Source organism: Enoplosus armatus, chromosome 17 (genome assembly GCF_043641665.1).
Source record: "Enoplosus armatus isolate fEnoArm2 chromosome 17, fEnoArm2.hap1, whole genome shotgun sequence".
Lineage (NCBI taxonomy): Eukaryota > Metazoa > Chordata > Actinopteri > Centrarchiformes > Enoplosidae > Enoplosus > Enoplosus armatus.
In genome coordinates this window covers 17,238,165-17,263,752 of record NC_092196.1, presented here as the reverse complement: position 1 = coordinate 17,263,752, position 25,588 = coordinate 17,238,165, and the positions used below count along the sequence as shown (strand labels likewise).

Genomic DNA, 25,588 nt, shown 5'->3' with positions numbered 1-25,588 from the left:
TTTGGTGGGAATGCATGCATTATGGAGCTGTTTCCCTCACCACTGAAGAAGACTGATTAAAGCTATATCCAAGCTAAGGCCATATAAATGATAACCAATGTTAGGGCTTGCAGCATTAACACCATTGTCTGAGCCAACATCATGATCAAAACCATGATGCAAATATCTCCAGGGGAGGTAGGGTGCATCAACCAATCACAGGCATCTCTGACTCATCCTCAGTGACATAACTAAGCGTTGGACACTAAGAGAGCAATGTGTGGGTGGGTGTGGTTCTGCGTTTATCTGCCTGTCTTTGTGCCTGTCTGTGGGTCCGGCCCGTGGATGTGGTTGGGGTGGGAGTGGTGGTGTGGGAGGTGTGGGGGACTCAGCACAGTGAGGGGGGGGGTGGCAGGTGGAAGTCAGAGCAGAACAATTTAGCACAGTGGGAGTTGAGGCGCGGAGGGGCATGGGGGTCGAGGGTGGGGCCGGAGTGCGAGCATGGATTACGGTTGTCAGGGAAACAGAAATTAGCCCCAGGCCTGGACCATACCCACAATCCTCCACGCCTCTCTTGTCTGTGTTATTCCATATAGGAAAAATATTTTGAATGTTGTGACTGTTTCCTCAGTCTTGTGACACAGAGAGATATGTTTGGAGATTACAAGGTGTTACAAGTGATTGGAAAATGTTTTTAGAGATAAAGGCAAGAAAATAGGATGAGAGGGGGGTGGGTGGAGCCAGGCCTGAGTAATCACTGCCATTGTGGACTCAAGAGGGTGAGGTTGAGGGGAGGTGGAAGAGATGAAAGATTGACAGTGGTGTGATAATTTAGTAATCTACCCTTCTAACTCCCTACCCTCCACCCTCCCACCCCATCCATCTCCATCCTTCCCCCCACCCCACCATCCCACACCACACCCCCTGCTCCCAGGACACAAACTCCCTGCTGGTCTGCTTGACTATCCATCCCTCCCTCTCACTTCTCCTCCTTCTTGACCTCTTCCTTCTTCTCCTCCTCCTTCTTCTCCTCCTTCTTGGGTTCCTCTTTCTTCTTGTCGTCCTTCTTCTCCTCCTTCTTTCCATCGTCCTTCTTCTTGTCATCCTTCTTCTTGTCGTCCTTCTTCTTGTCCTCTTTCTTGTCCTCCTTCTTGGGCTCCTCCTTCTTCTCCTCCTCGGGCATAGGCTCTGTGGTGAGGATCACTTTGCCGATGTTGTTCCTCTCCTGCATCTTCCTCATGGCATCGCCCACCTGAAGGAGAGACAGAAGGAGAAAGATAGTTACATAAGGCAAGATGAAAGAGTGAAGGGCGAAAGGAGGGCCAGGAAGATTTAAAATACATCTGCCATTGAGAAAACTCTATTGAGGGTACGCAGTAGTAGCCAGTTTCTCCTCCAACAACACACATCCACAGCAATATGAGCCTCCTCGCATTCTGTGCCTCTAATCTTCTGTTTTGATATCAGACTAGAAACAAATTTTACAGGCTTGCGCTCCTCAAATATCACTTTAATATGCAGCATATGAGGAACTATATTTGTTAGATGAGACTTTAATAATCTTTGAGGGGAAATGAAATTGTTGCAGTAGCAAAAAGCAAAGAAAATAAAAGGATAACAGAAGGATAACAAAATAAACGAGGGGAATAACATGTGCTGCAAACAGATACTTTCAATATTAGAATAATAAAAGAAAACAATAAAACTATAAATGAAATGTTATTATTATAAATTGGTGAGAAATACAGACATGAAGCAGAAAGTGCTTTCTTTTTGCATCATTTTATCTAATATCCTAATGCTACTGAGCAACACATTTATTTTAATTAGAAAATGATATCATCACTACATTAAAATGTGTTCATCATTGTGCATTTTAAGTTAAGGAAAATGAAATGAATGCAAGATGAGGCAGATTTCCTGGACAGTGAATGATGCAGTGTAATGTTGGGGACCTTGGTTCCATCCTGGTCTTGTTTGGGTGTGAATTCCAGTTGGTGCTGGAGTTTAATCTCATCAAAACTCTTATGTGAATTCTTTGTCATAAGTGACAGAAATCAGACCAATAAAATGATTCATGTTGGTTGCATTCGCTCCTTTTCCACTGATGGAGGAGGCCACTGCAGATGAATCAATCAATAAACCACTGCTCAGATAGCGTTACATCTCATTATGAAAGGATAGGTTCACATTTTCTGCCCAAAGCAACACTAACACACAATGAAAGATATTTTGGTCATTGCACCTCCTGTTCATCCTGCCCATAAAGAGATCCTTTCCTAATGCAATTCCATTGTGTTGGGGCATAAAATCCATAGTCCTTGTTATGTTGAAGAAATACGCTGAAGAGATATCAAGTGACTACCTTCCAAAATGACAGACTTTTAGTTTGTGTTATTATCCCTCTATTACAGGCCAACAAGGAAACAATGTTCTGGGAAACAAAGAGGGAATTTTGCACTAAAACTATTAAAATATTTGTGTAAATCAAACTATTCTCCACAGCCAGAAAGGACAGGAGGAACAATTACAGAGACCAAAAACATAATGTACAAATACAAATATATCTGACATGTGAGTGTTGTTTTAAGATAGACTTGGAAAAATGTCTAACCTATCCTTTAAAGGTGCTTGTTCCTCACAGGATAATCCTCAGTACACAGCACTTACTGGATTAAAGCGGGGGCAACTTTAGAAGTGGCTACGTGGCTAAGTGGCACATTTTCTTTAGTATGTGAAACTATAACATGTTTTGGTTGTGACATAAAAGCTCAATTTGATAGAGCTAATCATTCGTCTGACTTTTTGGGACACTCTTGTGTTGACAGCTCGTCAGCCAAACCCCCAGTCATTGATGGATCGACCAACTTGGCCCCACTGACTGTCAATCACAACTTTCTTAGAGAATCCCAGCCAGACGACCCCACCCTCCTCTTGACCACCGAGCTCTGTCCGCTGTCTGTTCCTGCCTCCATCGCTTTCCCCTCCCTCCCTCTTCCAATCCCCCTCTTCGTGCAAGGCAGGCAGACCACCTAACGACCAATACCACGGCAACGGGGCCATCTCCTAGCAACGTAAAGCCTGGCTGAAACGTGGCCCTGACGACTCAGACACATGGAAAAGAGGGAGAGTGTGGGAGTTCGAAGTGAAGGGGGGGGAGCAACTGGTGTCCTTCAGGGCATGAGGAACATGCCTCGCTGAAACTGAAAGGGAGGGAGGGGTGAGTCCGGGAATTATAAGAATCATCTTCAATGTGAATGAAAGTCACAGTGAGAGCGACTGAGGCTCTTTTGACGACTCCACCCACTTCCACCCTTCACTCTCTAAGATCTGTCAACCCCTATGGCTCCCAGGCATCTCTGACAGGAGTGTGCTATTTGCGGCTGCAGACATGACCATCATCCTTTCAGTGCAGATGTAGATATTTATCAAGTGAAACCATTGGAGGGAGGGATAATGCTAATTTTCAAATATTGTCCAAGCATGTTTATTGATTATTGGACCAAAAATGGAAAGTGACAATGGAGGAGGGGCTGTGATGGATGGAGTAAGGGTGTGGCATTTGTACTCGTAACAATCAATCAACAGCTTTTTGTCTTTGATGCAACTACAAGCATCAGCGCAGACATACATTTGAAACATTACACGCCGATATCTTCGAGCCAGACTGAGCTATACCTTTTTCTCTCCTTTGTTTTTCCACGCTTCTTCCATGTCTCTTTCTCATACATCAGGGCCCCTCCCTGAGACAGACGCACACACTGACTAAAGGATGTCACCATAGCAACAAGAGAGAAAAAGCAAAAAAGATACACTGTGAGGAGGGAGAAGGAGAGAATACAGCGAGATGGAGAGAGACAGAGAGGGAGTCAGTAACCTAAGGACGGAGAGAAAGAGTCTGATATAAAGAGCAGACAGATGGAGAGGCAGAGAAAGAGCGTCAGATGGTGGAGAAAGACAGCGGGTGTTTCTCTCTGGCTGCAGTCACACAGGCCAAAATACTGACCAGCTCCGACTTTGACAACAGAAGATGTCAGCCTCTGACTCCCTCTTTCTCTCGCTGTTTGTCACACTCTCTATTCATATCTGTTAGCAGTGTTAATTTTGTCAGCAACAATCTGACTCTGTCTGGCTGAGTGAGTTATCCTGGAGGAGACACAGTGCTTCTTGTGGACAAACTTCGCCTGTTGAATGTTGAGTCTTATTGAATCTGAGCCACACCCAGCTCCTGCAGATCCCACTGCAAAACCCGCACACACAAACCCACCTGGCACTCACATGAATTCTGGGTGACTGCGTTGTAAGCACACGGCGTAAAAATGGATGTAACTCAGCTGTAAATGCACCCATGTCACAATGAATCATCTGGACATCCAGACTTAGGTGCACAGGGATGCTTTTAGTCACACTAACAACTGGGCGTAAATGGATCTGAAATCCACATATAAAGGCTGTTTAATGGAAATACATCTTTGAGTATGGATTCATGGATTCAACCTAAGGAAAAAAAAGACTATATATAGTCTATATATATATATATATATATATATAGATATATATGCTGGAAAACCATCAGTTATAAATAGGCTGGGTGATAAGGATAATATCTTCTGTCATGGTATAAGTAATTATTTTGTAGGATATATTCAACTGAGTTCAGCAGTTTTTAGATACAATAAACAGATAAGAATGTCTGTTTTTGGCTGAATTAAACACTTAAATATACATCCTCACATTGATGTTCAAATCTACTGTATTATAATATATATATATATATATATCATAGTATATATAATATTCTAGTTCAGTCCTGCTCACTGATTTGAAACACTGCCTGCAATGGCCTAATGCAACCACAGATATTAAACAAATCACTATCATGGTAAAAACAGTATAACAAAATATCATCCTACAGTATGTGTAATCATATCTTCTGAAACTACTGCATATAGAGAATGTAATCAATCCACACACAAGAAGCATGTTAAGTCCAACTGTAAGGTGGACAGTTAGACACCAACCTGCTCAAGGTGCCAAGTGGAGTCGATGCGGGGCTTGATCTTGCCCTCCTTGTAGAGATCCAGGATGGAGTTCATGGCCCCGGTGATGAGCTCCATCTCCCCGTCCAGGTAGCCCAGATGGAAGCCGCACACCGACTTGTTCCCCTGGATCAGGCTGAGTGTGTGGATGGAGAACTGATGGTACCAGTTCTTGGCCACCGCGAGCAGGTTCTTCTTCTGGCCTGCCAGCATGTTAGCCGCACCTGAAGGAGAAGGAGGATGAAAGGACAGAAATAACCTCAATCTCTATTTTTTTGGTGATGTCTCATCTTTTTAATTTTTGCCAATTTTATAACATTTTATAATCCAAACACTTAATGACAAAAATAAGAGACTGATTAATCATTTGGCAACATGACAAATCAAGATTACGTCCTGTCAGGTGCCTCTACTCGTTAGTTCTGGTTTGTCTTTGCACTGCCTCTCTTTTCCTGTACACTCACACTCTCACCTACGCCGCCCTGAAAACCTCTATAGCACTTCGGCTCTTACTGTCACCACATCCCCTTCCTATCTCCTCCTTCTGTGTTCACATAGTCTCCTATGCTCTCACTGTCTCTGTCTCTCTCTCGGGGGAAACAGGGGACACAAAGCATGCTCTGAGAGAAGAGAGGGACCCGGCCTGCTACATTCAGACACATTCCAGGTTTCGTGTGGATAGAACGCCCATTGTTCCGCCATGCATACTTCTGATAAGCTGGAAGAGGAGCAGCCAGCACGGAGGGACCGGGAGGGTGGGGTGGGGCTGGGGGGTTCTGTATGGGTGAGAGAGGGTGAATGGGCGAGGGTGAGGGGCACCATGCTGGGTAGTGGGTTTTTGTGCAGCATGCAAAGGCAAGGCCCTGTTCTCCATGGATGCCGACCCCGCCCACTGTTGCATGCATGCTGGTTCCAGATTGGCATCGCAACAGAGCAAGCGTAAAGGCCTTCCCACGGATGACACACAGCACACTGAGGACATGGACCTCTACAGAGAGGTCACACTGCCCACCAGGAAGCAGCTTTATTCTGTGGCAAGTATGGAAATCCTTTCAGTACATGTACTGTAATAATTTGCTTAACAGGTATACTCCAGGATCTCTGGAGGTCAGTAAGTGCAGTAATATCTAAAAATAACAAGTAAGGTGTAAAAGTAGTAAATAACTTATGTATATAGCTTATGAGTTTTAGTTCATGGGCATTTCTGTCAGCTGCTAGCTTGTGCAGGTAGCTACCCATGAAGTTAACTTATAACTTACTATAACTTGTAACTTTTGTGCTTCCTACCATGCTGTGCAGCGCTGCCAACAAGCTTAATAAAAAACTTTTGGTTTTAGGTATTACATAAGAAGTTCTGGTAAATTTATAACTGAGCAATCTGGAAAAGCTTGGTTGGAGAGATACATACCGCCTGGGGGCAAACGCTACCTGAGTCTTTTCTACTGTCGTTACAAGAAGTTTGCTTGTGGAGGTTGAGGCTTCATTTATATTTGACTAGTGGTGGTAAAATCTATTTGCATTAACTCTTGCATATTCTTGCCTCACTAGCTCCTGGAGGATTTAAATAGAGCTGCACCAAACTTGGCTCTATGCTGAAAATAACTGATCCACACTTTTTTACTACTTACCATAGGTGATAAGTTTGCCCATAGGCTTCAGCAGGTTGTAGGCCTTATGGGTGTCTGATCCTCCAAGAGGGTCCAGTATTATGTCCAGCCCTGGAGCAGAAGAGAGAAAAGAAGGGGACAGTTACCACTGGTGTGAATTCAGTGAGAGCAGCCTGCCAAGTCTCCTCAGCAGCCCCCTCTGCATGCCAGAGTTCACTAGGAGTAGCGAGCGTAGCCAAGTTGTGCCATGTTTACATGAAGAGGAACCCATACGTATGCCAAGAGAGGAGAGGAGGAGAGCGGGGCGAGATCCTGCTTGTTTTATGTTTTCCCATTCTTGTCACTGATAAGACAAGAGGAATAAAATGTCTCTCCGTCATTGTCCATTCAATTCCTAGGTGGAGAGGATAACAAACCAACCTCCGAACAAATGGTAAAGCACGGCACCGTATGAAGGTTTCTCTGTGGCTTATTAATGTGGACATGTAGGCTCGGGCCTTAATGATGTTCCTTTGTGCCAGAGGGGACTCCTCAAATTGGGCTACCACTCCTTGCTCCGTTAAACCCCGGTTCTATTGATCGTGGAAGGCTCACAGCAGGACTCTGCCTTGACCACAGCACAGATGAATTGACAGAGAGCCAAAGACAGAGGGAAAGGTAGCGAGCAGAGCTGCACATTGATCCAGGCTTCTAATTAGATACATTCTCTCTCAAGTGTCAGTTCTCGCTCTCTTTCTATCTGTCTCTGTAATGTCTATCTGTCTCGCTCCATGTTACAAAGAACAGAGACGGGCTGGAGAGGGGACTATGAAATGAGCCCCCAACAGTCTCCGTCCTGCTAGCAACACAGCAGTAGGCGAAAGAAAAAAACAGGAACTGGACGTTGTTTCATTTTGTTGAAAAGCAGCATTTTGTGTGCCCCTCTTAGTGAGTCCAGGGCCACATCTACATAAAACTCTGTGGATGCATTATTGATGGGGATGAGAATCCAAACAGTCACTGCTTAGTGAAAAATTACTCCCTACATGCTGAAATTGTATCATCTCACTGTCTGCAGTTTGTTCAACACTGATCAACAAATGCTGCAGTGTTGCTTTGTGCCAGTGGGAATATATCGATCCGGACTGTTTGCTTTATGATCAATTTCAGTGATAAATACGTTGTTTACATTATTTCCCATCCCTGCACACACAAACTCCAAATTTAGACACAAACCCAGTGCAGATGGTCAAGTTTCTCACCTTTTGGACTGATCTTGCGGACTTCCTCCACATAGTCCTTGGTGCGGTAGTCGATGGGATGCGTGACTCCGCCCTCGCTGATAGTCTCGTGCTTGCTGGCCGATGCCGTGCCGAACACGGTCACGTCCTTCACATTCTTGCACAGCTGAGTGGCAGCAATGCCCACACCACCTGAGGGAAGAGGGGCAGGGTTAATATTAAGTTACAGTTATACAAAATATTAATTTCAATAAATGACTTGTGATGGATTCTACTTCAAAGACTACTGACAAGGATTCAAGCTTAACTGAATATGTTTGTTCAAGGCCACTCCAAGACCTACATGAAACTCAGATGAACAGAGCAGTCGATGGAGGCACCCAAGAATTCCCATTCCACACGTATTTTCTACAGCAGGTAAATGTGATTTGCATTATTTATCATCCCAAACAAGCCAGTCAATAACAGAGTGGATGTGTTTTGCTCAAGGGTATGTAAAGAGCGCATTAAATACAATCACATTACCGTGACTGGCCTGGGAGAATAGACACCTACACACACATCCAATTCTGGAGAAAGTAGTAGCTCAAATGACACATTTTATTTTTTGGTTGCCTTATTTAAGACAACGTGTCTAAAATTCCACAGACCAAAAAATGTAGCTGAGGTATTTGTTTTGTTAGGAAAGGAGAGCTGGATGACATTCTATCGCAAATTACATAAACACAGCTCCTTATAACTGTGCCAGCTGAAAACAAAATGTGCTACGTTGTCCAAGATAACTCTTAAAGACGAAGTGCTGTGAGACTGTGTGCTCTGGTAGATGTTTCGGATATCTGTGTTTGTGTTCACTGTATTTGAAAGTGTGTACATAGTTGTGGCAAATGCTTCAGCCAATGTTTGCTGAGGCAGCCAGAGCAAGAAGTAATAGGTTACTGATAAGCAGTGGCTTGTTTGAAATGGAGGCTGACTTGAGGACTTGAACTGAAAGGCATCCATAAAGGTCATCTATGCCTGACCAGGTAAAGATCACGTCCTATCTGATACCACAAAATAAAGCAACACATTCCATTTTTAACGACATAGCTCAGCTGCCGCACTGCTGGACAGGTTTGGATTAAATTAATGATGAAATCATGATTTGCTTGCTTACATAGGCAACCAAACCCAAACACTTAACATACACACCCAGTAAGAAAGGCAGAAAGCAGGCACATGCTCATTTGATCAAACAAAAGCAAAAGAAACCAAAGAAGAAGATATTTTTTTTAATCTAGTACATCAATATCAATCAAAAAAAAGCTTCTTCATTTATCCTTTTAAACTGAGAAAACACTCACTCACAGAAATGACAAATTTTACAACAGGTTGTAAGTCGCTGCTCAACGTTACTGTCCTTTGAAAACCGTGTAACTCCAAAATGTTTAACTTTCACAAGCTAAGAAGAGTAACCCTGTTTTCAGCTGTGTGACAATACATTCCAGGAATATCCTTCGGGTTTTTAAATAGTTCATTTAGCTTAAGATGTAGGCGAACTCTCTCAACCCATAAAGGTACACTTAATCTTTCGGTTTATCTACAAATTCAAAATTCTTCTGCAGTCTATGCGCACTCAGTGTAACTGGACCAGTAATTGTACATTATTTAATGAGTTAATTTCTTTTATGATGTATATCTAAATATGTTAATACCGGAATAATCTTGTCTTTATATGTTTTGTATGGGTGGAACAAGCGCATGCTTTAGATGACACTGATGCACTTCTGGTCACTTCATCTCAGCGTGAAAATGATTCTGAGCCAGTGAACCAGTCGAAGAGCAAAATGAGATGTGATTGTGATGTGAAGATTAATGTCAAATTATCCTCTTTATTCATTTCAGCAGGAATCGCTCACCATGAGAATGAAAAAAGGTTCATTTAGGAGCCTTTTTTCCCGTAAAAAAAAAAATCTCAGTGCTTTGTTACAGAAAAGGCAAGAAAAATAACGTGAATACCCACGTCAGATGAATAGACTGCTCTGCATTACTACGATCACGCCTGCTGACACTGAGGGGAGAACTGATGAGAAAACAAAATCAAGGCTGTTGCTGGTGGATGTGAGTGTTGTTGCGGCTGCGTTATAACAGCACCATCTCTCTTTGTCCTCAGTGAGAAACCAAGTTTGTGTTGCCAAGGAAACCTCGGCCAAATTACCGGCAATGACTGAGCAAAGGGAGCCATTTTGTTTCATTGACTGCTCTTCCTTTGGGCATAAAATTCACGCATAAGAGAGTTTAATGGCAATCCCAAGTTTGTCATCAGTTTATATTTTACAGACTGGGTCATACCTTCCTCTTAGTAGCCACGAGCTTTGGATAGCCAGCCATCCGTAAGTATGTGTGAAGGCTTTTGTATGTTCAAGAGTAATTTATAGACAAATTAAAGGGCAGTAGGTTAATGCTATGCAGTGATATGTGATAAGAAATGTGCCCATCATGTGCTTATATTACCACTACAAGCAAATATGCATTCGTTTGCCTTGATAGGTTTAGGTCTAAGTACGTTAGCTACTGTACATGAGGCAGAAGGGAAGATTTAAAAAAAAGTGAGAAAATATTGAATATGCATTGTCTGGGTGGGGGTTAAGAGCTGTTTTTACTAAATGGCTCTGTCACATAGTAGCAACCCTCACATAAAGGTGTGAAAAGTGTCCAACAGGATGATGCATCCATTAATCCCATGTATTTACAGCCAGGCACTCACATATTAATATTTAACTAACGCTGCTGTCATAAACACAGTGATTCCCCTTCTGTTCCTGCTGCATGAAGTCAGTGAGCAATGGGGAAAACAACTCCTGCAGAAATCAGTCTTTATTCTCATCATATTTATTTCTTTTTTACTTAGAAAAACAAAGAGTTCATTTCCAATCAGGCCTTAAGACATTACTTGGATGATACTAAAAACCAAAAAAATGCATTTTATATAATCAGATATCTTTGTTTCTCTAAACTGGGGTGTGTAAAAATGTATTTCTAGTCAAAGAAATCTGGTGCCCTGGGAGGAAGAAGGTACCTGTTTCTGAATCCCGTGAGAACAAACTCCTGATCAGCCATCACAAGACTGCCGAGCCGTGCCAAGAACCCCTTACAGCTCCCCACCTCACTTCACAAATACACACAGTCACACACGTCCATACATACATACATACACAGATCACAAAGGAGAGAGGAGCAAAGCTGCAGCCTTGAACAGTCCTGAATGGCTGCTGGCATCAGCTAATCTTCACAAATATGCACAGAGATTAAAATATTAACCTTTCATTAACTCAGTGCTTCAGTTCCCGTTGTGTCCTTGGTTTTCCTGATTTATAGTTTCGGCCTCTGTCTCTACTTCTTTATACTGGAATCATCTCTCTTGGCAGGGGTTGAGTGTGATTTAAGACCATCCACAAACACTTACCCATTGCTTGGGGAAGAGAAAGCAGCTTGAGCAAATTCTTGCTGCTAATTGCAATTGTTCCCCTCATGATTCAATTGAATTGTTTAGTCTTGGAAATTAGGAAACGTCAAAAAGCGTCCACCTATCTATTTTGTTTTTCTCTCTGTCTGTGGAGAAACAGGACACACAGTAGGGTTTTGTCTTCCCCTGAATCCTTACATACTCGCATTTTGGCACAAATTGCATTTGGCTTCCATAACATGACTGTTAGGAACGAAGAGGAATTTTCCCCAAAACACAGTGGAATCCAGACTGACACTGAGGCCACTGTTATTGCTCCACACCCAGAGTTCAACAGCAGGGGTGGGTTCGGACATCAGAAATGTTTTTCAGATTTATCCAAAAAATAATGAGATGGATACCACGTCTGCCTCGTCCTGATTAATACATCTCTCAATCTATTTTCAAGCTGCGTCCTCACTGACAGCTCGTGTTTCTTGTCTAAATACAAATGATCTCACATCACAGCGTTTCTCAATTGTGTGAGCCAGGCTATAATCTCAGGTGTTAGTTGGGGGACGGATGGTGGCCATACGCCTACTGTCAACACCAGACAGATGACCGGTCCCTTGTCTCTGAGCTCAGTTGTTGTTTTCTTGTGTGATTTCTTCTGAATTTATTTCCACATTTCCTCAAGGACTCTCGTCTTTCTTAACCTATCATTAACCCGTTGTGGTAGCGGCTGACAAAGAATGAAATACAAATGTGGACCCAAGCATCTCTTTTTACCTCAAACTCGCTGTGGCTGTGTTACAACATCAACAGGCTGAACCAAATAAATGAACTTTTTATTGGTACTCTCTGCAGCCCTATAACAGAGTTCAGATGTGAGTCGTGTAACGGTGATAGGAGCTGTGGTTGGCTGTTTGTGAACGTGTACTCTTGTATTACTGGTATTACTCTGCATTATGTAACTTTGGTGTTTTTCTGGGATGACTGTGTAAGTGTGTATGCGTGTGTGCACACACTGTGGGCTTGAAGAGCAGTTTAATGTGCTCTCTCTGATGGTGAATTTCTCTCCATGCAGCATAGAGGAAGCCCATTTTTAGTTACTGGGTGAGTGAATTAAAAAAACATCCTTTGCCTTTGTGAAGGTGGTCCCTGTGATTTCCTGTATAATGATTCTCACACTACTAACTAACACAAACACAGCACTCAGAAATACACACAATATGCATCTACACGTATGAACAGAAAATATATTTCTAACATAAACCTCTTTCTTTCCTCTTTATAAACCCAGTTGCAAAATGAAACACAAGCTGGTGCACACTCATCCTGTTATTCTGCAGATTCACACACACACAAACAGGTGTCCTGACACAGGTTTCACATACACCTGCAACTGTATTTGGTGGTTAGGGTGGGGGTGGGTGGATGGGGTCATTTGTCAACGGTTGCAGCGACGAGAGAGCGAGCGAGCGATGTGATTGGTGGGTTAGGTTGGAGGTTGCCCTGGTTTCCCTCTCCTATCAGTGCAGCTGATCTGCCGCCGGCGATGCCAGGCCTGGGGAACACAGAGACGGTTCAACCACGCAGCCCAGACTCCCGCTTAGTGGTCAGACTGAATTAGCATTCTCTAAACTAGGGTAAGACCTCCCGAGCAGACAGACCGGGAGGAGAGGAGAGGAAACCATTTTCAAAGCACATCAGACTTCTATCATGGCTCCCATGAACAATGGGCCTATAAAAGTGAGAGATGTAACTACACTTGAGCTAATGCTTAAATAGCTAGGGACATTGTCAGCTGGTGAATAATGAATGAGAACAATAATCTGGGAGGGAGTCCTGGGAGAAATACGACACATAGAAATCTATATTTCTTTCCATCCAACCTCCAAAAAGTTTGCTTCTCATTTTTCAATTGCATCTGCAATCAACTGTGCACTGACGGCTCATACGCCTGAGGCCCTGCCTGCAGGTCTGACAGCAGTCATGAAGATCTATACCAGGATGAGGATTCTCACTCAGTAAACCCAAGAGATCCAGCCACCTGTTCCACTTGCTTTAAGCATTTACGGTACACTAATAACGACACTACACTTTTCTGAGATTATGGTACATAGATGTTTAAATCTAGAAATTCACCTTACACTGTCAGACGCAGCTAATAGAGTTACACAGTAATTTTGTTGCAGAGGTTAAAGTACTGTTTGTGTTTTGCTTAGACAATGTTACATGACTGACAGCATTTCCAAAGCTTAAACAGGTAGGAAATTCTGCTGGTGGAATCATCTGCAGAAAAGATGAGCTACTGCAGAAGAAAATATCTGCTTGATGATAAAAAGTCCCTAAAAACTTAAAGAGAAGGGTAACCCATGAAATCCATAAGAAACATCGAATCACAAAGCTTAAACTTCTGTTGTTTGTGCCAGTAACAGTGAGGCAAAGCTAAAGATCAGGTATTATTCAGGAAATAAAACATGGATGAATTTGGCTCTATGGCACATTTTATGTTCCCAATTGCAAATGTAAGGCATCTTGAATTCACCACAGCTCTGATTTGTGGCGTAGTAGTATTACAGCAATCTGCCATACAGTACCAAAACGACAGAAAAAACATAATTTCAGTTTTTTAATTAATTATCCAGGAGAGTCCCTTGTTTTGATGTTGAACAATGAACAATGAGGGTGTCAATAAAAGAAAACATTCTAACAGGAATTTACAACATTAAAAATTACTTCCAGAAGCGGCAGCTCAACTCTTTAGATTACCATTAACAAGGATTTAACTCAGCTGTGACTGCTGTCAGCCATCACCCTCAAGGTTGTATTGCACCCACATGCAGCTGGAAGCCTCTCACATCAAGTCTTTCTAGATAATCCTCAGTGTAACCTGGTGTAACTCTATCCTCCAAACAGACACTCCAGAAAGAAGCAGCTGCAGAAGTATGCAAGCCACCATAATTGGCTGGTGGGAAAAGTAAAAAGTTAAATAATGGCCAGATTAAACAGAGCTGAGGATGTGTGGAATCTAACACACAAACCTCAAACACACTGCTGTTGAGCTTTATGAGAAGAGGTGATTGATAACTTGCTATTTAGTGGACCGAGGCACCTTGCAGTGCTATTACTAAGTATGTTTTTCTACCATATGAGAAGCTCCAGTTGGATTTAAATCACAAACTCTGGCAGCGTTGGTGCCAAAATGTCACAAAATCTTGGCACACAGGGGGAAGTGGCTGAGGTCATGAAGATAAATTGATGACACAGGCTCCTGCAGCACCACCTAATTCATATTTTGCATTCCACATCTGCAACACAATGCGTGACACTTGACGTTGGCCTGCAGTCACTCGATAACTCATAAATAAAAGCGAGGTGGACGTCATCATTGGAAGAAGCGGAGCCCCATATGTATGCAGGAATGCATAGTGTGGGTGTGGTGGCGGGGTGGCTGGCTAGGGTTCATAAACATTAGGACCAGTTCAGGGAGAGGTCAGAGGAAAGGCTGTTGGCTGGGCACAGTGGACGACCCACGAGATACATCCAAATGTCGTTGAACTTCCCCCCGCCCAAGCCCTCTGGGGAAAACAAAAGGGGAAACGTGCGCACGTTCCCCGATGACGAGGAGTGAGCATGGATATGGAGAGGTCAAGCAGAGGGAGGGGAGGTTACGGAGGGCCGGAGGGGGAGGAGGAGAACGGAGGATGCAGATGTGCGGTGCGGTGGAGAAGGGAGGCACGATGGGAGGAAATACAACAAGCTATTGTTTGGAGAGAGAGGACAGGAGAGGACCCACGAGAGAGGCAGCTGAGGACTATTCACCAGAGTTTACTTACACACACACACACACACATAAAGGCATGACTGACTGATAGAGTCTAAGCACCAGTCAGGCGTTCTGCTCTGGTCAGCTGATCGTGATGGGTAAAGGTCACCATACTTTTGAGGAAATCATGTTCTTTATGGAGAGCTCTAGATGAGTTAGCGTGGCAGTACCTGCAAACACAGAACAATAGAGGCAAGAGGATGGATACCCATCATCCCTCTGTAACGGCCCTCACTACAGAGTTCAACGGGTTATTTTCCATATAGAGTTGCCATTGGTCAGGTTCATCAGCAATATTATTGTTTTTACATTTTACCTGAAACTCTATTACACTCTATTTGACATTTTGGGAAATTCATGAATTTACTCTGAGTTAGATGAGAAGATTGATTTCTGTACAGTAAATACTGTATGTAGTTGGAGCCAGCAGCCAGATAGCTTAGCTTAGCCTTAAAGACTGGAATGCTACCAAAGGTAACAAAATCAGCAGCTTTAAAGCTCACTAATTAACACTTTATATTTCAGATACATTTGTTTAATCTGTGCAAAAAAAGTGTAAAAACATTGTTTTACGGGGGTTTATGTGCCAGGCTATTTAAACCTGGATTCTCTGCTGGTTGCCTGGCAACTGGTCCTGGTCTGATTTTGTTACCTTTGTAGAGAGGCAGGCTAGCTGTTTCGCCCTGTCTCCAGTATTTATGCTAAGCTAACCGGCTGCTGGTTGTAGCTTAGTTATTTTCTTAATACTATATATTATGTACTATATATACTCAATATTTTAATTCTGTTTCTCCGTTTGAAAATCTAAAACTGTCACTACTGCCACTTTCTGCCTTTTGTTGAATGTTATGACACTATTTATTAATGACAAAGTCACAAGACCACTCTGCATATCTTGACAGAAACTTCAATACCTGACGATGATGATATTATATGAATATTATTACATTTTGTAATTGTTTAGACTTAATTGTCTGTTAAACTGCAAGTTTCAGGGGCTTTCGAGAAAAAGTAATCTAAAAGTAATTGAAAGCAGGATGATTGTTTTCCTCATGTGATTAAATCAGCAGATTGTATCCTTATTATGAGAATAAAGAGACAGATCAACTGAGGGTGAACCCCTAAAGCATTTACTAGAAAGATGCTTTGATGAAAAGATGTATATACTAACTATATACTAATGTACAGTAGAAGAAGAAAACTGCTCCTCAAACACAGAGTCTATGGCTGCTGTGATAACAAGCTGCTGATCTAATATGGGCCTTCAATAAAAATGACACTGGTCATAATTACCATGTACCCTGTGACTAAAGGTGAAAAATCACTGTCTGTCTTCTGCACCGCTGCTACTACTTGGCTGCGTAAATAGGCCCAGTTAATCTCATGTAAAAGATCACTATTTTATCTTCGCACAACATAAACTGACCTAGCAGGAATGCAGTGTTGCACAGGCATGTCTGACACACAAAACCACTGCTGTTTAGTAGGATATATGACTTTATAAGCAATCGTCAGTGGCAAAGTCTTGTGAGACAGTTTGACAAGGTGAAGTAAAGCCATTTAAACTAACACTGTATGTGGTTGAATAGGGTGTTCACTGGAGCTGTGGGCAGGGTCGAGTATTTGTTAAGTGCTGTTTCATAATAGAAAAACATCACATGCTCTTTATTCTGATGTGTTACTTAGAATTGATTTAGGGTAGGAATTTTAATTGAGGCAACAGCGGTGGTGTTCCACATTTTCATGTGACGAATCACAGTCAGCAGATACTCATTACATTACATACATTTCTCTAATCAGAAAATATCAGGAACAATTTTTGACAGTCTCAGGAGCGGGACCCCCCACCCACACTCACCATGTGAGCCATGCAGCCCCTTAACGGGGGGGCAGTATTAAGAGAAGGATGTGCACATCTCTCACATAAAAAGGTACTCCTATCATGTACACTGCTATTCACAACAAAGCTTTAAAAGTCTCAACAGAGCATACAGCATGATAATGATTTACACATGCAAAGAATGACAGAGTGCAGTGAAGCAGACTGTTAAGAAAATGTTTTTGTCATAGCCTCAGTAATGTGCTTTTACAATCCTGATGTGCGGACAGCTGGCGAGCCAAGACTGGCAGTCAGCCCCGAGAAACCAGAGACGCCCCGACCAAACCAGTGGGGAAAAGTCTTACACCACACTTCCACAGCATTCCTCCTATAGCAAACATACTCCATACAGAAAACCTCTGCCAAGATGTGTGTTCACAGGGATAAGTGACATCAGCTGCATGATATGGTGAACGCAAACATTTGGGATTCCTCTGTAGACCACCAATCCCACAACTATGAGTCTGTTAGCTGTCATTCAGCTCTGGGGAAACTGCACGGTTTAATGGTTATCTTACAAATGTATTCATTTTCAGTTTTATTGTGTTAATGCCAAGGTATCACCTTGGCTGGCAGTCTCCCAGAGTCCTCTGTCATTTTTTTGTCTCCCAGAGAGAAAACAGGCTCAGGTTTCATTGTGTGCTTACGTCTCTTAGCCATCTACACCCACACACTGTCCCAAATGCAGAGGGATCCCTTTCTCCCTCTGCACAGACAGAGTGGGAACGAGAGGAAAAGTCAGGGCTGTACACCGGCAGATAGCGAGAGAATCGAGGAGAGAACAATTTCTTTTGGCTAATGCACTCTCGTTCTCTCCAGCTGGCCGGATTGTGTAAACACAGCAAAATCAAATGCTCTCAGGCTTGGTGCAGCACACCCCAAAACAGGTGCTTTTACTCCCTCAATCCCCATCTTTCTCCCACCCACTCACTCTGAACTCTGACCTCACAGTCCAGGTGGCAGGTGCTCCAGTATCAGTGCAGTCCTAGAGTGTGCAAAACACTGAGCTATATCTCATACTAATGAACAGTGGGACCTTCTCAAACAGCTATAATTCATATAGAAAAGAAATGCATAAACAGGAAGTGCAGAGAAGGAAGAAGTCTGTTACTGTAAACATTCAAGGGCGTTTCCTCAACAGCATAATACAAAGCTTTGTATCTTCGTGTTGAGCTTCTGCAGATGATTTCAAAAGTATTCTCTATAGATCTCCTGAAAAGGCTGGTGGTATAAGACTGAAATCACTTGTGTGGCTGCTAAATACACAGCAGTTAGCAGAGTTCAATGCCGGGCTGACACACACTGAGATGGAACTGATTAAATGTGGTTTTCAGTTGCAGGATTACAACATATATTTATATTGGAACTTTGAGTCACTGACTGTCATTCAGACATACTACAGCAAACAGGGTGAAACCATGTTTGTTTGTGAGTGAATTATTCATCAATTTGTAATTAATTCAACTATCATTAAAATTAATGACCTTTCATGGAGAGTGATGCATTCAGATGGACAGAAAATAAAAGGGTTTATGTGTGCCCTGTGTGCATGTATGCTGTGTATCCCTCTCCTTACCTGCAGCAGCATGGATGAGGACGCTCTGGTTGGGCCGCAGGTTGCCGAAGTCAAACAGCATCATATAGGCAGTGATGTAGTTCACAGGGAGGGCTGCTGCCTCCTCAAAGCTCATGCCCTCTGGGATGAGGAAGGTGTGGCTCGCCGGCACCACCGCCACCTCCTGCCACAGCCCAAAGCGGTTCAGCACCATCACCTTATCACCGACCTGGAACAGAAAGCGCAGGAAAACACGGGCTGAGAAGAAGGTAAAGCAAAAGTCTCTCTGTCTGTACCGACTTCCAGTTACTGAAAACAACATATATCTGCATATGAATACAGAGGGACAACATTTTGGTATCGGAAGCATTCTGGTGTCTATTTGTAGTCCGTTGGTATTACAGATGCAAACATAACTAAACCGACCTAAACATTGACAGTTCAGGTTGTGGGTGGTGTGGATGAAGGGGTTATTGAGTTCATCTGACAGGGTTGTCGGGGTACGTCTGACGAAACAGATTGGGAACCATTGCCCTAATGCGCTGGAAAAGTGGTGAGTGATTGTTTTGCAATTGTCATTTACATTGACCTCATAACACTGAAGCTGGAAGTATTATTGAGCCAATTAAGGCTAAATCATTGCTTTCTAGAATTATTTGATGAAATAATCAGGTCTCCGGGGCAATACTATTATCTACGAGGACAGTATTACAGCAATGTGGGCAAAATGGAAGTACATAACCAGTTTTGAAAACAATTTTATTAAATCAAAGCTAGGTTCTGGTATATTTTAATTGAGCTTGAACAGGATCCACTGGCAGTTCAATACACCAGGAAGTTTCACTGCTAGAGCCTGAAGTGGTCTGGAGTGTCCTGCCATCTGCAGCCTTACTGTTTCTTCAGCACACTGGGTATGATGTGAGCCGTGCAGCAGGAATAGTAAGATTGTGGTTTATTGTTTTGCTTACAACAATGGCACCCATGCAAACATGCAGTCACCTCGTCCACCAAACCTCAAAGAGTTTGCTCTTAAAGAGTCCAAGCAAACAAGGAAAGCGATAAACCACAGAAGAATAGTACAGTAGCTGAAATGACTTTATGGAGGGAAATAGTGAAGCGGCAGAGGAAGTGGCTCTTTTTTCCTTTTTGTTTAACATGTTAGATGCTTCGGGATGGGTGCCAAAGTATGATAGCTGTTTTCCCATTAGTAATGTCCTGGCTTGCAGTGGTTAGCTTTGCATGGCCATGTAAAGCTGTGGCTTGTTTGTTGTAGTTTGTCAGAGAGGGAAAGATGATGAAAAACACTAAGGAAGTACTGCTCATGTGCTAAATGTGTGGCTTCAAGAGATCTTCTAAGACAGCTCAGATTTTTCTCTTAGCTTAAGTTTGGTCAGAATTGTTCTTTGTGGAAGTCTCATTTAAGCAATTTCTATCCTTCAGAATGTGACAGCGAGGAAGCCACAGGCGTCCTTCAACCTGCTGCGCGTCACAATCACCATCTTGTCATTTTCTGCTCCCAAACTATCCTTATCAAAGCAGGATCCTTCGATTTACAACAGTCTTTTTCCAGAAGGATGAGCTTCGCTGTAAATTTACCCCCAGCGCCCTTACTAACCAATCAGGAGAGCCCTCTCGAGGGACACAGGAAACAGAGACGACTGCAGCATTATAACTCTCTTCCTGTTTTCTTCCTCCCCCTTATCCACCCCTCTCGACACAGCTCTCCCTCCCAACCCGTTTCCATTCTCCTCACTTTTTCTCTTCCCTTCTTTCTCTTTCACTTCCTTTTCCTCTTACAACTTTAGAACATCTTCCTTCCCCTTCTCCAGTCCCTCGTCTCATCCTGTCTGTGTGTCGGTCTTGCCGCCTTCTTTGACGCTTTCTCTTTCCTCCCCATTTCTTCATCCTTCACTGTCTCATTCTGTCTTTACCATCCTTCTTCTTTTTTCTTGCGAGGAGTGTCCTGTATCCCCTCTTCCTCATCAGCGAGACAGGACAATGGGGCCCATCTTCTCCCCTGGCCTCTCTCCACTCATCAGAGTCCCTGCCAGATTCTTCCCCATGGCTGAGCATAAGACAAGCTCTCTCCTCCTGGGAACAAACTCTCTCCACCCGGGCCTCTCTAATGGTCTGGAGGGAGCCATGCGCCTCGCTGTCTATCCACTCCAATTAGAGAGATCTCCCTCCCTCTTTCTTTTTTCATACCCGCATCTTTCCGTCTGAGTCCGAGTCATTTGGTTTATTTTCAAAGTATACTTTCACTTTTTCAACATGGGCTACTTCTCTTTCTTCCCTTTGTTCCATTCATGCTGACTCGCTCTCTCCCATCTCCATCACCCGCTCAGGTTTTTTATTTGCCTTTTTGAGTCAGTCTCGCTGCTTTAATTGGGGGTACAGCATGGCACAAATCAATAAACGTGGGAGTTCAGGCTTTTACAGGAAACACACTCAAATATGACTCACACATCGCCTTCAAATGCATCTGCAGCTATTCTTCTGCGCCTCCGTAAAGCATGTGAGTTACTGTCAGTCACACAGAACATTCAAGGCCCAGCAAGTGACTCTTGTGACAGTTCTGTTACAACATCTTAACACTGTGACACACAAACACACACTTCTTGCATTTCCACTCTCAGCCTTCATGCCACTGCATCAAATGCACTCACAGTTGGGGTCAAGAGTGCGGGGGCGCTGAACAAAGACACTTCCAGTTAACTGTATATGAATGGACTTAATCAGATGGTGATTCAATTTGGGGGTATGCAGGCCTCCAAGTCAGCTGCTTCGTGGCTTTGAGCTTTGATGATCTCAGCAAAAAATTATCAGAGAAAAAAAAGAACTCACAAAATTTCTGATAGGTTGTTCCTGAGTCAGACTGAGGCACAAGATAAAGGGTATATGTGAACACCCACACAGCCTGCATGGCTCCTGTAAATGTAATTAAAAGGAAACATAATATCTCCCTGGTGTCAGCGTAGGTGTTACTGTGTCTTAACACGGCTTGTATGATATTAGGGTAGAGGCCACGCCCTGCTCACATACAGCAAACTCACTGACAGGAAGGCCTACATGCTGCTTTTTGCACTTGACTGCACATCTGATTATGCAAATCAGCATATAATGCCAACAAAACACCATTCTTCTTCTTCTTCTTTTTGCAGCCCGATTAATATTAGAAGCCTTGATACAACTCCACACTTGCAATTGAGGAATTTCCAGAAGTTTTCAACCACATTGGACAAGCTTATGGAAAAAAATACAAAACAGAGACGTCTGATTTTCCTTTTTAACACAGCAGCTTATGGCAAACTGTCAACAGGCCATGTAGAGTATGAAGGCAAGCTCTAACTGCTGTGATCGTGGTGAAAAAGACATGTAGCGTGATGGAGGGATTCACTGATTGTGTGATAGACAGAGGAAGAATCAAGAGATTACACAAAAGAAGGAGAGAGAGATAGACGGAGGGAGGGAAGGAGGGATGGAGGAAATACCAGAATGACAATGTGGGCCAGAGGGAGGTAATTGAGAACATATGGGTCAGATCCTACCAAAACTCACCGAGGGAGAGCATGAAAAATGAGCAGGCCGGTAGAAAAAAGTGCTGATGTTTGGTGTCCGGGGAGCTTGTGATTTGTGATATTTCCCCTCTCCTCTCGCTTACTCACTGTTGCACTTTACTCCTGCACTCCCTCTTAGGTCATTTCGGGTGAGGGCACTGTAGTATTACTTAATTCGACTCCACTACCCCCTCAAGGGATGCTTGTTCTGCAGCAGTTATTGAAATACAATACGAGGCATGCAGTGGATAATAAATACATATAAAAACATAAGAGCCGGCAAGCAGCAAAACAATAAACAAGCCAAAGACAGGGAGGCTAGAGGGCAACAGTAGTGTAAGTGCTGCCTTTATCATGCTGCAAATGTATAAACATCATATCACGAGATAGAGAGGAATTTAAATTACATTATATCCAGGGTTGGGTGTTGTTTGAATTTTTCTATGGTGCCGATACAACCCTAACCCTAACCCTAACACCTGGGTTTTGATGCCAAAATGATATTTCGTTGAACACCATTTCAACGCGTTCTCAAATGCCTCTTATATCTGTGTGCGAAAGCAGGCACTTACATTAGAGAGCATACGGTTCAGCACTAGATAGAAATGTCGGAAAGATCAAATAAAAATCAATCACACTTTACTTAGCCACTGATATTTATATTGGATTATCTAATTAAATGTCATGAATGTGTTCATAGCTTTGTGTAAAGTGTATGGAGAGTAAACTATCAGACACACCCGTTACTGTATGTCTTTCTGTGTGTGTGTGTGAGAGGGAAACAGAGATAGATATGCAGACAAATAGAGCTGCAGTGAGTGATGAGCCTCACAAAAATTCTGTGCCATCAGGGTCAGCACATTCCCTCTGACTTAGCTGCCAAAAGACCTCAGAGATCTCCATCCATTAGGAAGATTGGCTCTTAATTCTATAACCTTAAGGGCTGCAAGGGGATGTGGGAGTGTGAGATGACAAGCTTTGTGTTTGTGCATGTGTGTAGAGCGTGACCTTTAAATCCAATCTACATTACTGACAATGTGGAAAGAAGCTATAAAGTATTCTAGAAACACAGGGGTCTTAACCTTCTATGATGTCTGGCTGCTATTGGCTGGACTATCACCAATCATACGCCTATTACTCTGCATAGATACCCCATCCATATGGACTTGCACCTGACAAACATATGTGCCACTCCCAGCCAGATGCACTGATTCTGCACTTGCATCCCACATGTGATCAGCGTGGTTTCATCCACAGATATTACCGGGCTGATGTGAGAAAATGCGGTGCTCTTACAACAAACAGCGTGAGTCATCGCTGGCTGATGGGTAACATTTTGGCTTTGTACTGTAATTGCCTTACAAAGGCGTTAACGTGGTGATGCCATGCAGCCAAGAGACAGACATACAGGCCTGTGACTCATCATGCAATGCAAGACTTTATCTTTCCATCACCACTTCATTCCTTGTGGCTGAACATTAAAGAAAAGTCGAAGATGTTTTAATTATTATTGTTTCATGGCGGGTTTGACCTTTTTATTCGTGATAAATGGATGACTGTAAATATGTTCTGAACACAACAGAGGCGATTGGCTCTCTATTGACAAAGAGGGCGAGTGATCCTATTTCTCACATCAGGCTGTCTGACGCGTCGCGCCTCGCCCTTTCCGCTCGGTGAGTCTGTGCGCCACCGTCGCTCCCGGTAACAAAAGGCGTCGGTGACTCCGGTCTCCGCCACCGGTGTTAAGTCAGCCATATTAATAGCTGTGGCATCTGGCCATCGTCTCCAAAATAAAGTCCCTATTAATTAACACTTTGCAAGCAAATTAGCGGAAGTAGTGATGGATCAAATTGAACCGATGTAGCCTTTTATTGTTTTTAATCGAAAACGTTATTTCTACAGTATAAAGGCCTAAGCAGCCCGCATACCTAAAGCCCACGTGTTTCGCCTGCTGTATATGACCAAATGTTGCAAGTCCAGTATGCTATATCAAAATTCAACATATTTTACATACTCATCATTCCTTCGTGATCGTTTTCATATCTTGCACATATTTTCATTTTCGCTTCTGCCTGCATAAAAAAGGCAAAGGAAACTCTCGGGTGACTGTTCAGGGCTTTAATTTTGAAGGCACAGCAGTCTAATTTCCGGTCTCATTGTGGCTCTCTCTGGCTGACTTGACGCTGCTCTCCGCGCCTTGGCACACACCAAAGCGCAGTACAGCGTAGGTGCTGCAAGGCTGGACAGCATCCCGTGGTTTTGCATGCGTTTATTTAGACTTTAGATTTACAGCGCACATGTTGCGTGTGGACAGTGAATCCATCTCCATCTTGGCGACTGTTTTGTACTTGAAGTTGCTCAATCTAAGTGCGCACATGCAGCGCAATTTGCAAACCAGAGACAAGGGGGCGACGCCTGCTGCTGGCTTCATTGTACTCAACTCGTGTCACATACACACTTTGGGCTTCTTCCACAGAGATGAAACACAACATGAACACACTAACATACTTTATTGCTTTCCACTTGAGTCCAGCGCTGTCTCCCTTTACGCACGAGTGAATGAATGGATGAACACCCTCGACAGCTCAAACATAAACTAAAGGCCAATATTTATCATTAACCTATAATATTGTTAATTACCTGACCCAATAGCATATTAGCATTACATTCATTAAGTCATGAAACTGTTTAGTACAGTGTACCGCGCTACCACCACTCCCTGAGCAGCGAGCAAAGCCTGACACGCCCATACCCAGATGTAGCTGATCAGCACCAAAAGCTAAGCGAGCCAAATATTCATCACTTAAACAATAAAACACACACACACACACACACACACGCACAGTAAATGGGACTTCAAGTGGAGAGAAAAAAGCAGAGAGGCATATGTGCTTACTTTTCTGTCCGTCACTTCTTCCCCTACAGCCTCCACCACCCCAGAGCACTCCATTCCTGGGGTGACCGGCGGGGACGGCAGCCGGTCGTACAACCCCTGTCGAGCCATCAGGTCTGCGAAGTTCAGCCCGCAAGCCTTGACCCGCACCAGGACCTCGCCAGCTTTGAGCGCCGGCTTGCCCTTCTTCACCTGCAGCTTGACTTTATCATAGCCCCCGTAGCCGGTGAGCACCAGGGCGCGGTAGGTGAATGTCTCCTCTTCGGGGACCTTCTCGGTGGTCGCCGCGGGGGTCGCCGCTGCCTCGGCGGCGCTGGCGGGTGGGGACTCAGTCTTGGGCGGCTCGGCTTTGGGCTCCTCGGCGGGTTTGGTCTCCTGCTTCTGGTCCACGTCGTTTTGCTGCTGGGCAGGTGCGTCCTCTCCAGACATTGTGCAGGGAGCTGTGAGACAGTGATGAGGCTAGAAAATGACTTGGGGGGCTTTTTCACTTCTTGTGCTTTTGTTGCCGTGGACGGGCTCGTTGTTTTGCTTGCCTTGCAAATAAAAGAAAATGCGCGAGTCAGAGCTTCTTTTTCAGCAGTCTTGCATGGAGACACAAACCCCGAC

The 25,588-nt window shown here is 43.6% G+C and overlaps 1 protein-coding gene across 1 annotated transcript; it reads right to left on the bottom strand.

Moving 5' to 3' along the window:
* Positions 1-932: 932 nt before the first annotated feature.
* Positions 933-25,588, bottom strand: vat1 (vesicle amine transport 1). Its single transcript, XM_070922931.1, has 6 exons — positions 24,986-25,588; positions 18,554-18,761; positions 7,867-8,037; positions 6,647-6,736; positions 5,001-5,242; positions 933-1,231 (listed from the first exon to the last, which is right to left on the bottom strand). The coding sequence occupies exons 1-6, from the start codon at positions 25,409-25,411 to the stop codon at positions 959-961; spliced, it is 1,410 nt and encodes a 469-aa protein (XP_070779032.1). The 5' UTR covers positions 25,412-25,588; the 3' UTR covers positions 933-958.

Coding starts and splice junctions, on each gene's coding strand:
- vat1 (XM_070922931.1), bottom strand. CDS start 25,411: ATGTCTGGAGAGGACGCACCTGCCCAGCAGCAAAACGACGTGGACCAG. Junction 8,038..18,553: donor CCTCATCCATGCTGCTGCAG/GTAAGGAGAGGG, acceptor CTCTTCCCTCAG/GTGGTGTGGGCATTGCTGCC. Junction 5,243..6,646: donor GGGCAAACTTATCACCTATG/GTAAGTAGTAAA, acceptor CTTCTCCTTCAG/GTGCGGCTAACATGCTGGCA.